The sequence below is a fragment of the Acanthochromis polyacanthus genome, chromosome 9 (assembly GCF_021347895.1).
Source record: "Acanthochromis polyacanthus isolate Apoly-LR-REF ecotype Palm Island chromosome 9, KAUST_Apoly_ChrSc, whole genome shotgun sequence".
In the NCBI taxonomy this organism is placed as follows: domain Eukaryota; kingdom Metazoa; phylum Chordata; class Actinopteri; family Pomacentridae; genus Acanthochromis; species Acanthochromis polyacanthus.
Window position 1 is genome coordinate 6,191,965 of NC_067121.1, and position 13,380 is coordinate 6,205,344.

Sequence of the window (13,380 nt, forward strand, 5' to 3'; positions counted from 1 at the left end):
ATGATACGCAACTGTACATCGCCATGTCTCCTGATGACACAGGGCCAATTGATGCCCTTTTTCACTGTATTTTAGACATCAACTCATGGATGGCAGCAAACTTCCTGCAGCTCAACCGGGACAAAACAGAGGTTTTAGTTATAGGTCCTGAAGGCCAGAGAGAGAAAATTTTGCCAAAGTTACAGGATTTTAAACTCTCAAAATCAGTAAAAAAAATCTGGGCGTGATTTTTGACTCTGAGCTCACTTTTATTCCACACATCAAAAACATAACAAAGATAGGTTTCTACCATCTCAAGAATATAGCCAGAGTCCGCCCGTTCCTCTCTCAGGCCAGTACAGAGGTGCTGATGCATGCTTTTATCTCCTGTCGTTTAGATTACTGTAATGCCCTGCTCTCTGGTCTTCCTAAAAAGAGAATGCATAACTTACAATTATTACAAAATTCAGCCGCACGAGTGCTGTTGAGGACCAGAGGGCGGGAGCATATTACACCTATTTTAAAATCGCTGCATTGGCTCCCCGTGCGCTTCAGGATCGATTTTAAGGTTCTTTTATTAGTTTATAAATGTCTTAACGGTCTTGGGCCTTCTTATTTGTCTGCATTACTTTTATTTTATCAACCCTTGCGGACCCTGAGGTCCTCTGGTGCTGGCTTTTTAACGATACCACAAGTTAGAACTAGAACACACGGGGAGGCGGCATTCAGTTATTATGGCCCCCGATTGTGGAACACCCTCCCTGAGAACCTCAGGGCCGCAGAGAATGTTGATGTTTTTAAAAAGAGGCTCAAGACCCATCTTTTTAATCAGGCTTTTAACTGACTGATTTTAATTCTTTATAATTTCTTAAGCTGACTTTTATTCTTACATTTTTTATTCTTACAATTTTTATTACTATTTTATGTATAAATTTTTACTTTATACATTCTTTTCTCTTATCTCAGTCTTAGCTTCCATACCTTTTATTTATTTATTGATGTATTTATTTTTATTATTTTTATTTATTTATTTATTTTTATTTATTTATTTGTTTTACTGTTTTAGTCCCTCGTTTCTCCAGTGTTTCCTCCTGGGGGCCTACCACACCTGGAGTTGATTCTGGTCCACTGATGGGGGTGCTGGCCCGTGGATGGCCCTGGCCCGGTTGGTTGGAGAGCTTTACACCTTCGTGTGGAGCCTCCTGTCTGCCTGGGCTGGGGTGGTCCTTGTGTCGGCGCCCCTGCAGTCATGGTCCATGACTCCACTCGGTGTGTGTGGCCCTCAAAGGTGGTTTCTTCCTCACCTCGGATTTCGGTGCCCAGCCATGTCTCCTTTATATCTCCTTACTGACAGATGGTGTATGTGGGTGTGTGGGTATGTATGTCAGTTCGTATGTCTACGTATGTGTGTGAATGTATATGTGATTGTGTATCTGTGTGTATATTTGTTGGGGGTGGAAGGTTTCGGGTTTTTCACAGTGTTTTGTATTGTGTTGTTTTTGTTTTTATCCTCTGTGAGGCACTTTGTGTTACTCTACTGTATGAAAAGTGCCATATAAATAAAGTTGATTTGATTTGATTTAGATACAGCTAGGAGATCCCCGGTTCGTGTCCCGGCCTTCCTGGGATCTTTCTAGCTTGGAAAATCCAAACTGAATCTCCATGTAATCTCCTATCTCCATGTTAGGAGATACAGGAGAGTCAGTTTGGCATTGGGCGAATTGAATCGCGTTTCCCTCCCGGAACAGTTTGGTACGACCAATCATAGCACGGGAGGCGGGAGTTAATGCTGCGTCATCTTCAGCGCCTGGATTACCCATAAAGATGATGCCGGAGGAGAAGGAGGAGGAGGGGGGCCAAAGTGAATCTTCTTGTGGTCTCTTGGCGTTTTGGATGGCGTTAGTCGTTGCCTCTTTTCACTTGACGTTTCAGATGATGAGGAGGCAGTGGATGGCTCGTTACTTTCGGCTTCTTGCCATTGTTTGTACAGAGGAAAATCCCGTTCCAAACGTGTGAGTAAATTTAAGCAACTTTTACACATACGCACCGACTTGGTTTGGCTCCGATTTAAAGTTATTCCTAACACCGCTAATCGTTCGGAAGGAGTCTTTTGTTGCGTAGCCTTTTCAAAAATAAGCGTTGTACTTGAGAGTACCCCATGTATTCGCAGATTTTTGTGACAAAAACGGCAGTAATCGTTCACCGCGACGCTTTCTCGGCTGCATGCCATTGTTGTTTGGACTACATGGACTTCAAGGTCGATTTGTTTGTGCGTCACATCCGTGTTACGCTGACTGGTTCTTTCTCGTTCAAGCTGCATTCGTTAGCCCCTCCTTTTTGAAATCATCTCCTATCATCACAATGCCAGACTGCCTTTATTTGTATTTATATTAATACATAAATAAAGTCAGTCTGGATTTTCCAGGCAAGGGATCTTTCTGCATGGAGTCGCCATGTTCTCCTGTACATGTGTGGCTTTTCTCCAGGTTCTCCAGCTTCCTCCCACAGTCCACAAACATGCTGAGGTTAACTGGTGATTCTAAATGTCTGTAGGTGTGAATGTGATTGTTTGTCTCTATGTGTAGCCCTGTGACAGACTGTTACCTGTCCAGGTGAACGTTCACCCTCAGTCAGCTGGGATAGACTCCGTCCCCCATGACCCTGATGAGGATTAGGCAGTGTATAGATGATGGATGGATAAATCTTAGTTAGTTCAGGTGATCCTAAACCAGCATCTCTTAGGTTTGTTGTTATGCCTCAGCTTCCCATGATACACGGAGCTCCTCTCCTCTATTTATTCACTCCATACTTTTCTATGCTTTGCCTGGGTCTCTGCTCTCTCCCATAGTTCGTGTTTTGTCTTCTCTCTCCCTGTACCTCTGCATGTTTCTGATCTTCACTTACCGGCCTCACCAACCTGCTCAGAGTTTGTTGTCTTTTGGTGTCTTTTGTCTTTCCGCTCTTTGAAGCAGATGTTTGTCCGCCTTCAGTTTCTTCTTGTTATAAGGGAGTTTGAACAGTTTCTCTGGTCAAAGAGGAAATGTTGGGCTTCTCTGTAATAACACACACAGACACACACCACTAACACACCCCGCAAACACACCGCTAACACATACCGCTAACACACACCACTAACACAAGCATCTGCTGACGTGAACCATGAATGGCAGAAAACAGATCATAATATGGTAGAGTTTGAATACACAGATGACTGATTATTGTTCCACTGTGTGTGTGAATGTACGTCACACACTGAGGGCTGCTGGACACCTGAATTTCCCTCTGGGGATTAATAAAGTATCTCTATCTCTATCTCTATCTCTATCTTATCTTATCTTCACTGAAGGCAGGTCTTCTTGGTAATATGTTAAGTTTAGATGACCCCAAAAGCACAAAACAATAAAAACAAAACAGCAGAACAGAGAAATCATGGCATCAACTAGCATTTCTTTTGGTGGCTTCAGAGCTGGTTAACATCAAGCATGGGAGGCCTGTTGGACAGTGAATTTTCTGGGACTTCTGGTTTCATCTATTCCCAGAGATCACAAAAATACCCCCAAAACAGAAGGTGTGTCTGACTGGAAGAACAGGGCACTGATGCAGAAACTATAAACAGCTGAGATTAAAGGCTTTCCCACAAACACTACCAGGCAATGTCCTGACTAATGTTTACTCACTACCAAGGAAAATAGATATTTGTGTGTGTTAACACACAAATATCTATTGTGTATGTGTGTATCCAGCCCCCGGGCCGTCCTCCAGAGCGGTTCTTTCAGCCTGTCCGGCTCCAGACTGTCCAGCCCTGGCCTGTCCTGTCCCCGGGCCATCCTCTGGAGTTGTTGGCCCCAGCTCACCCATCCCTCAGGCCGCCCCCTGGAGCGGTTCCTCCTACTGGATCCCTGTGGATCCCAGAGACGCCCCGCCGGTACCCCGACTAGCCCTGTGTGCGCCAGGAGGCGCACCTTGAGGTGGGGGTACTGTCATGGCCCCTCCCTCGCCTGCTCTGCGCTCCAGTTGATTGTCATCAGCTGTGAGGGAGCAACAGCTGCTCATAATCTAATGAGCGGCAGCATAAAGGCTGGCTCCCATCACAGCTCCGAAGCTGGATCATTACATGCCACACTCCGCCGCAAGCACACCGCTCTCTGGTTTATGGATTACCTTGTCTGTTCGCCACCCCTGCTTCATGCCGCTCTCTGTCATTCGCACTCCGCTTCCCGAACAATCTGGATTACCTCGTCTGCTCGTCACCCCGCTCCGCTCAGCACCCCTCCTCCGTCTGCTCCACAGCCCTCGCCACTTCCCCGCTACCGGCTCCCTCAGCTCTGCCCCCCACCTCGTCTCCCGATCCCCTGGACACCAGTGAGTTACCTCTTCCCCGTTAGCCTAGCTTTAGTTTTAGTTTAGCCCTCACCACGGCCGTCTGGTCCGTCAGCCTCTGTTTAGTTCAGTTTAGTTTTGCCCTGTCCTGTCTATTTCCCTGTGCCTCCCATTTGGAGTGTTTCTGTTATATTTACATTTGTTCATTAAATCCCTTATTAATTCACCTGCCTGTCTGTACCTGCTGCTTGGGTTCACAGGTCAGTTCGTGACACCATCATTCTGTTTTGATTGTTTTTAACTGTTCTGAACAAAGTGAGTTAGCATTTGAAAAATACGCTTTAAAAGTCTGGTGTTTTGCAGGTGGTGAACTAGTAACTGGGAAAAGAGTTGATGAATTTTGGTGACTGAATGCATTCTGTGTAAAAGCAATGGAAAATGCTTCATAGTTTGGGCCACATGGACTTCTGTTCTGCAGACTGTTCAGAGTTTTGAACATGTGACTTCAGTTTTGACCAATGCATGTTAGCAATTGAAAAAAAACAAAACAAAACTGGAAACGTAAATGAATGTTTGTAATTTGAGCTGAAGAGTCACATCTGGATCCAGATGATCCTCTGAACTCAGATCATTATGAAGTGGCAAAGTTCAGTGAGTGAAGTCTAAATATTTCTTTGGTTTGTGTTGAGTTTTATTTGACTGATCCTGTTGATGATGCAGCATTTTACTGATGTGTGGACATGTGGATGATGTGTGTAGAAGGCTGACATGATGATGATCCACAATGGGAGAAGGACAAAGTCACTGTGCTGCTTTTAGAGAAAAGCTGATTGATGAGGACAAAGTAATGTTGATCTGCACATTGAGAACCTGAACACGTGATGGATCATCACTGATCTTATCTCCATCTTTTATTCTTTATTCAGATTGGTGAGCTGCAGTTTGTCAGATCAGCTGTGATTCTCTGGTCTAAGCGCTGAAATTCAACCCCTCACATCTGGAACAACTGGACCTGAGCTACAACTACAAACTGAAGGATTCAGGATGGGACCGTCTGTTTGATCTTGTGAATAGTCCAGACTTCAGCCTGAAGACTCTGAGGTCAGTAGAAGGTTCCAGCAGTTTTCTACTAAACACAGTCAGTATCAAAGCAAAGATCCAGAGTCTCCTGTAAACCTGCAGCTTCTTGATGAAGCAGAATGGAGACAGAAACACAGAGACAGCAGTCAGCCAATCAGAAGAGCCAGAAGCTTGTTGTCATGGTGTGTTTGAGTGGATGTGAAGCCGACTGTTGTGTTGAGGAAATAAAGCTGCTTCCAGCTGACAGTCTTCCAGATGTGCAGAGACAGTGGTCCTCCTTCATCAAAGTGTCCATCAGATCTGATCTCACTGTCGTCTCATTTCAACAGTGATCAGCTGATCAGTCTGTCGTCTGGCTCTTGTTTCACAACGGCAGCAGCGTCATGACGTTCAGTAACCACGTGGTCTTTCTGCAGACCAGAAGCTCTGCTCAGGTCCAGGGGTCACATCTGGATCTGTGTCCTTGTGTCTAAAGTCCTGCTGCTCTTTATCCTGATGAAGAGTCTCTACGAACACTCACTGATTTCCTCTGGCCTTTCTTCTTCTCTCTGCAGCCGGTGCTCACAAAGATGATCAGAAGGATGTTTGTGGTCAGAGGATGAAGGTGTCCTGATGGTCCAGAGGTTGGAGCAGCAGCTGGACCATGTTACTGGGAGGTGGAGAGCTTCATGCAGCAGCGACTGACAGGAACCGGAAGTGGAGATGAGTGTCAGTGCTGCAGTGTGATGATCTGAGAACAGCTTGGTTCCTGTGGATGTGACAGAGCATCATGAGTGGATGTGGACTGCTCTGCTGCTGCTCTGTCCTTCTCCTCCACCGAGGCAGGAAGCTCAGTGTTGGTCTGCTGCTGGCTTCAAAGTCTTCTGGAGCAAATCTAGTAGAAAACCTCTGAAACATGTTTCATAATGAAGATGTTCTGTCTGGTTGCTCTGTAATCTGTGAGCGTCTAGCTGTTGAACTCTGCAGAATATTCTGTTCGTCGTCTCCTCTTTGTTTCTTCTTTTATCAATAACACACAAAAAGGGGAGAATCCATCACATGACAAAGCTATACATACAGTGGGTACGGAAAGTATTCAGACCCCTTGAAGTTCTCTCTCTGTGTCATTGCAGCCATTTGCCAAAATCAAAAAAGTTCATTTTATTTCTCATTAATGTACACTCAGCACCCCATCTTGACAGAAAAAAACAAATGTAGAAATTTTTGCAAATTTATTAAAAAAGAAAAACTGAACTATCACATGGTCATAAGTACCGTGGACGTCCTAGAGAACCTCCTCTTTTTGCATTCTTCATACGGGATGGAAATAAAGTAACGTTGGTTTAGCACGTCCGTCAAAGGCCTGTAGGTGTGAAGCAGGAAGCCCTCCACAATGAGGATGTGAGTCATCTCCTCCTCGTGGTCAGACTTCGGGCTGATCTCTGTGTCCAGGGTGTTATTAACGCCATGAGACTTCTCAAACGTCACTGGGTTTTCCAGCCACACATAGATCCTCCTCATCATGGCGTCCATGTCCAGAGCAGTGATGACATCGTACTGCTTAAAGCCATCTTCACCAACTTCAATCTGATCTTGGGGCTTGAAGAAGTCATCCTGATGGACCACGCAGAAGTTGGGCAGGTTCTTGATCAGGCGGTTGGTTTTCTCTCCATTGGTTACACCACCGATGCCGATGATGTACTTCATGTTCTCAGATCTGTCAAAGCTCGGAAAAAGGGTCAAAAACGTCAACAAAAACCGGGTTGGGAGTGATCGGATGTGGAAGAAAGCTGAAATAGAGAAGGTTGCAGCAGAAAACGTCAACTACCGGAGTCCTCCATGGCACTTGAGTTTAGTGAGTAAAGGCTCTGTCACACTCTAGCGTATAGAGCCAGCGTATGAGGAACGTATGGACTTTTTGGGCATAAGCTGAAACACGCTAGGGGTACGCTGGAATATGTTTGTAGTACGTCAGTGTACGCTGATGTAAGCTGACGGCCAAAACATTTTTTGAACATGCACAAAAATTTTCAGCGTATGCCGACGTATGAATCCTCATACGCTGAAGGTATGTTACTCATACGTCGAGTACACTTCTCATACGTTGAAATTGAGTGGGTCAGGAAACCTAGCGTTAGAGGAGCGTATAATGAACGTGTGTCTGATGTGTCTAACGAATGGCTAACGTTATGATGGTAGTTCTAACGACAGTCTAACGTGCTCAACTTATGCCTAACGTGTTCTGAGCGTACAGCCAACTCATCCCATGCGTATTTCCAGCGTATGGGGGGTATATAAAGTCTCACATTTCCAAATCTGTATCAGTTTGTACCAGCAGTTCAGAGATGGAGGTTGCTGTGCTGCAACATCGCCAAGATTTGTTACAGTTGGTAGTTGAGTATGCTAGACACAGAAGAAGGCGGCGTAGAATGAGACGTGCAATCTGGGTGAAACCTTGGATTGGAAGGCGGCGTCAATTTGGCCTTTATGACCAGCTTATGGTTGAATTGAGAAATGAAGATCAGAGAGCCTTCAGGAACTTCCTACGCATGCCTCCAGAAATGTATGCTGAACTGCTGGACAGGGTTGGTCCCAACATCACCAGGCAACATACTAGATACAGGGAACCACTGGAGCCTGGACTGAAGCTTGCATTGACTCTGCGGCATCTTGTACGTTCCTCATACGTTTCTCATACGTCGGTATACGTCCAACTCAAATACACATCACATACGCGATGCGTACGCTACTCATACGGTACGATAGGCTCAGGTTACTCTAACGGTCATTAACTGAAAATCGACCTCATATGCTGAAAAGTTGTGTGTATAAACAATTTTTCGAAATATTCGATACGTTTCTCACACACTGGCTCTATACGCTAGAGTGTGACAGGGCCCTAAGGTAAGAGCAGAAAGGGAGCTGCCACTCGGACGCCGTTCTTCCACCCAGAGGACCTCTTTCTGCTGTCGCTGCTACACATACTGCCCTAGTGGAGGTTTTAGGTGGAATATTCCTTTTAACCTGCCCCTCAGGTCTCTGTGAGGATTTTGGATAATAAAAAAACAACACGACACACCGACGGAGTGTTTCCTGTAGTAATTTTTTATTATTCAAATGTTACGTTTGGATTTACAGGCACGTGGGAACAAACAGGTTAGATTCAGGTCCTCACAGGGATGGAAACACGACAGGCTGTGCAGCTCACACGTCTACAGGTTACAACACAAATAAATGGTACATTATAACTTAAAATACTGTTTATACATCACGTCTGTGAACGCTGCACAGCCTGCAGAGCGGCCGTCTGGATGGAGGGAGGAGAATAAAGGCAGAAATAAAACGACGTGAACATCGACTCTCCCGACTTTATCCGCCGGAGGAGAGTTTTTAAAACAAAAGGACCTGATTTCTATAAAACCCTGCTTCAGTACCCACACGAGGAGGTCGGAGCGAGACAACGAAACTCTGACGCCCTCGTAGGGACTTTATATTAAGGCACAAAAACACTAAAACTACTGAATGAGCTCCTGGTGAGGCTTTAAAACATCCTGATCGGTAAAAGGGTCAAAACAAAACAAAAAGCATCAGTTAGGTTGATTTAACTTGTGAAAGCTCACAGAGAATCAATAAAACAAAAATGAAATATTGGCATCGCTATAAGGCAGCAACACGGAGCCTTGTATACAAGCAAGCATATTATAATAACATACCACAGACGTTATCATAGATATTTATATATAATTAACCTGGAGGTTTCAGTTGATTGATTGTGATCGAACTTAACGCGGCTGTTTGCATGTTGGAGTTTTTTAGTTCTTAAAAATCAGCCAGTCCTGAATCATTTACGCATATATTTACACAAAATAACAAATTCCTCACTCTATGTCATGATAAAAAACATTCACACAAAAATATAACATTTGAAATAATTATTAGCACCAGTGTATCAGATAAAATTCTCGCTACGCAAAATGTACAAAGTTGCATAGTGTTGGATTGAGCCTGGAAGGAAGTGTTAATGTGTGAAAAGCAGCAACTTCTGGAGACAATAATTAAGTTTGTAGTGTTAAAAAAACGTGAAATGGTGTCCGACCGAGGTGAGAAATGTCAGAGCTGATTAAAGACGCCCCCGAATCCTGGAAGATTTGACTTCTAACCTCTTCAACAAGATCAAACTGTGGGAACGAGACTGAACAGAAGATGCAGATCTCTGAAACAAGACTAAACATTGTTTTCTATCTTATTCCCACAAGATCCAAACCCAAGATCCAGATCTCCTGGGAAGAAGACATCACCTGTAGGCAGAGGACTCGATCTTGTTCCCTTAAACTTTGGATCTCTGGGAACTTACTGCCAGAAACAAGACAGATTGTTGGAAAAACATGCTACTGTCTAGTTCCCACAAGATCCAAACCAAAGACCCAGACCTACTAGGAGCAACAGAGAACTTGTGTGCAGAAGATCGGATGTTGTTCCCTTAAGCGTTACATCTGTGGGAAGTTACCACAAAAACATCTTCTCTACGCAACACGAGAACAGGCTCCCGGAAGATGTGGATCTTTGAAACAAGACAAAAAGTTACCATCTGGTTCCTAAAAGATCCAAACCCAAATCACATCTTTAACTTTAAGATAACAAACTGAAACCCACAGAGATGGATGCTTTCATCTGGGTCTTAATATCTGGTTTGTACAAAATGTTTTGTACAAACAAACCTGGATGTTGAGCATCTTGCATCTTAGAAACATCAAGAACTTCATCTTGTGTTTCCACAACTGAAGATCTGTATCTCTGGGAACAGGATGATCATCTATGTGAGACAGAGAAACTAAACTCCTGATTTCATTTTGTCTTGTTCCCACAACATCCAGAATTTACAGACTTTAACCTGAACTCGACATCCAGGGAACCAGATGGGAAATCTGACGCTGCTTAAACAAGTTGATGATAAATTGGTGGAACCCGATTCAAACTTGTTTCCAGACTTTGCAGATTGTGGAGTTTTAATCTCGGGTTATTTCAGGACTCGGAGGCTTCGTGTGCAGCAGCAGAGTTAGTGAGGCTTTTTCTCAACAACGCCACCTGCTGGAGGTGAAATACTGTCGTAGGAAGGAGGAGTTCCTGCTGCTGTTTGTGTCGACACGTAGCTTTGGGTGAGAAGAACAAGATCAAACAGGAGAGGATTCCTTCAGTGTGTTCTGAAAACATGGCTGGTGAAAGAGGAAGGCGTTAAACAGTGTGGAGCTGGAAGCGTCGCCGGGCATGATGGGTAACGGCTGGAAGCTTCCTGTGTTTCTGCGTCGGAGCAGACGGCTGCAGTCACGTCGGGTTTGTGGTTCTGGTTTTCTCCGAGGCTCTTCACCTCGCTGCACGGCTTCTCGGCGCCGCTGAGTTCATTCTACCGAAACCACGTCGCTGCGTCTCGACAAAAAAACCTAAAGACAAACAAGAACAGCTGCTTCTCTCCGCTGAAGACGTGAAATGTTGGCTTCTCTCTCGCAAAAGAAAAACAAAGACAAGAATCTGATAAAGTTTAAAAAACTGTTTTGGTAAAAGTCGGCGTGTTCGCCGGAGTGTTAGACGTGAGTGGGGAGTGTGGGGCGGGGCCTGGGAGGCGATGGGCGGGGCTAAGGCTTCTCCAGAGACGGCGTGTTGAAGCAGCCTTCGGGTAACGTGTTCTTGATGTCGTTGAGGTTGGTGATGTCAGCGCGGATCTCGCGGATCTGCTGGTCGTAGTCGTTGATCATGTCCTCCTGGGTCTTCGCCACGTCGTTCAGCTCCGCCAGCTTCTTGTCCAGATCGCTGTCGGCCATCTTGCCCTTCGCCCTCTTCAGGGACTCGTCGATCTGGTTCAGTTTGCTCAGATCCACTTTGTCGATGTTTCCTGCAGGAGACAGAACAGAGACAAAAGCTTCAGTTTGACTTCTTTAGAGAAGAACTGTGAGGCTGCAACCGACTAACATTACAAAACATCTGACAGCTAGTTTTTTTATAAATAGTATAAAAAAGCACAAAAAATACTGAAAAATTACCTGAATTTCTATTTAACAGAATCAGAAACGCAAATTCTGTGTTTATCAGTACAGAAATAGTTGGCATCAAAAGATTTTTGGCATTTTGGCCTAATTTTTCCTGACCTAATTCACGTCATCTTTGAAAAGTTGTTAAAATGACAGTATTTATGATCAGAAACAGTAAAAAGATTCATCAGATGTTCAATGAGCTGTAGACTCCTAAATGTACCAATGTTTGGTTCTGTTGGGAGATTTAACCAAATCTAAACTTGAAATTGGGAATTTTTTGAAATCAAAATCACATTATTCTGTATTCTAAAAAGGTCAGGAGTGAAGAAACACCCAGAATACTTGGTGTTCAGAGGGTTTAACTGATGCTCTTGTTTCCATCTAAAACAACTAAACTTGTGCTTTTTCTCTAAAAAGTTGTCGAGTTCTTTCCTACCGAGTTGATCCATCAGATTCGTGATGATCTTCAGAACCGTCTTCACGGTGCTCTTGGCCTTGCGGGCGTTATCCTCGGCCTCCTTCGCGTTATCAGACGCCTGGTCGAGAGAAAGAAGAATTCATTCCATGTATTTCAGCTTCAACACGAGCTGATTTTACTTGTTCTGTTGCAGACTTTTGAAACAGAGTCTTTCTAAAAGTTGTAGAGTCCTCAACTGGAAGTCGACGTGTTTCTTAACTTTTATCCACAAAGTTCACGTCTAATCCTTGGGTAGAACGAGTTCATCGATCGACTTTTTGTTTCACAGCATCCAAGAATATTTCAGACTAAAACTCTGTAAACCGTTATCCAAAAGTCCACAAAAGTCAACTAGAAACTGATAAAAACCAAACCACCCACTGACTCTTAAGTTCTCGTTGGATATTTAACAAAAACAGGAAAGAAAACGTCAAATCTGCGGTTGATGAACTTTAACTGCAGGAACGATTCAACCTCTATGTCCTTCCTGAAGATCTGATGTTCTCTGGTCAGCTGACAGGTTTGTTAAAGTTTCACCAAACGACTGCTGTAAAATGAAAACGACTCTTTAGTGCGTCTGGATCTGAAACATGTTTTGGCTAAATGTTCTTTACGGTGAAACTAAAGTGTCGTGGCTGAAACTGACGTCCTGTAGGGGGCGCTGTTGGAATATTTCGCTCCACTGGTGCCAAAGAAGCATAAAAAAAAGTCTCTCTTTTTTAAATGATTCAAAGTTACATGAGTTTTCAACGATTTTAGTGGCTCAAACTTGCATCTAGTTTGTAATAATAAGAACAAGAACAGTGAGACACAACAAAAGCTCTCAGAGTGCAGTACTCCTCCAAGGCTGCTCAGTCGTATCATTTCTGATGGATTAAATCTTTAACTCTGAGATGCTCCAGTGATTGGACCAGAAGTGGGTCAGAAACGACCCGAATGAGAATCAATGTGTTCTGATGTCATTTTGGTTCAGATTAATCATTTGTATTATTTTTTGTATTATATTTTGACCAGATAAGAATAATTTCATGTTTGAAATCTGCTTTTCACTTTTTAACAGCTTCTGAACATTTTGATAACTGAAAAAGAAGAATATTACACAGAACAGCAACAGAAGAATGTCAACATCCATTCTGTTTACATTATTTCCACTATTTTCCTCCAAGTCTGTGCACTTCTTCCTCTTGTATGACATTATCAGTGATAAAGAGCTTTGGGTAGTAAAACAAACGTTATAATCTCTTTAAAAGTATTAAGGATAACTTAAAATGGAATGATGAGGAATAGCTGGAAAATAAAATGATAAAAACCTTTCATTAAAGATATGACAAGAAAACGACCTCACGGGGTCATTTTTCACTCACTGATGCATCTAAGTGTTGATAAAAAACGACCTTGCTCTGAGCACAGGCGTGTGTTCTGCATGTGTACGCTATGTACGGATACCGAATCACGTGATCTAAATACGTAGCGGGAATTGATGGGACTCAGAAACACCCCCACAATTTAATCAGCTGTTCCCTGCAGCATTTCTGACGG

At 43.8% G+C, this 13,380-nt stretch overlaps 1 protein-coding gene across 1 annotated transcript in view; it reads right to left on the reverse strand.

The window, feature by feature from the left end:
• Positions 1-8,442: 8,442 nt before the first annotated feature.
• Positions 8,443-13,380, reverse strand: part of lamc1 (laminin, gamma 1) — a 91,564-nt gene continuing 86,626 nt past the window's right edge. Inside the window, exons 26-27 of the mRNA XM_051952975.1 lie at positions 11,821-11,920; positions 8,443-11,245 (exon numbers count right to left, since the gene is read on the reverse strand). Of these exons, the coding sequence (XP_051808935.1) occupies positions 10,989-11,245; positions 11,821-11,920 (357 nt within the window). The 3' untranslated portion in view covers positions 8,443-10,988. The remainder of the gene's footprint in view (positions 11,246-11,820; positions 11,921-13,380) is intronic.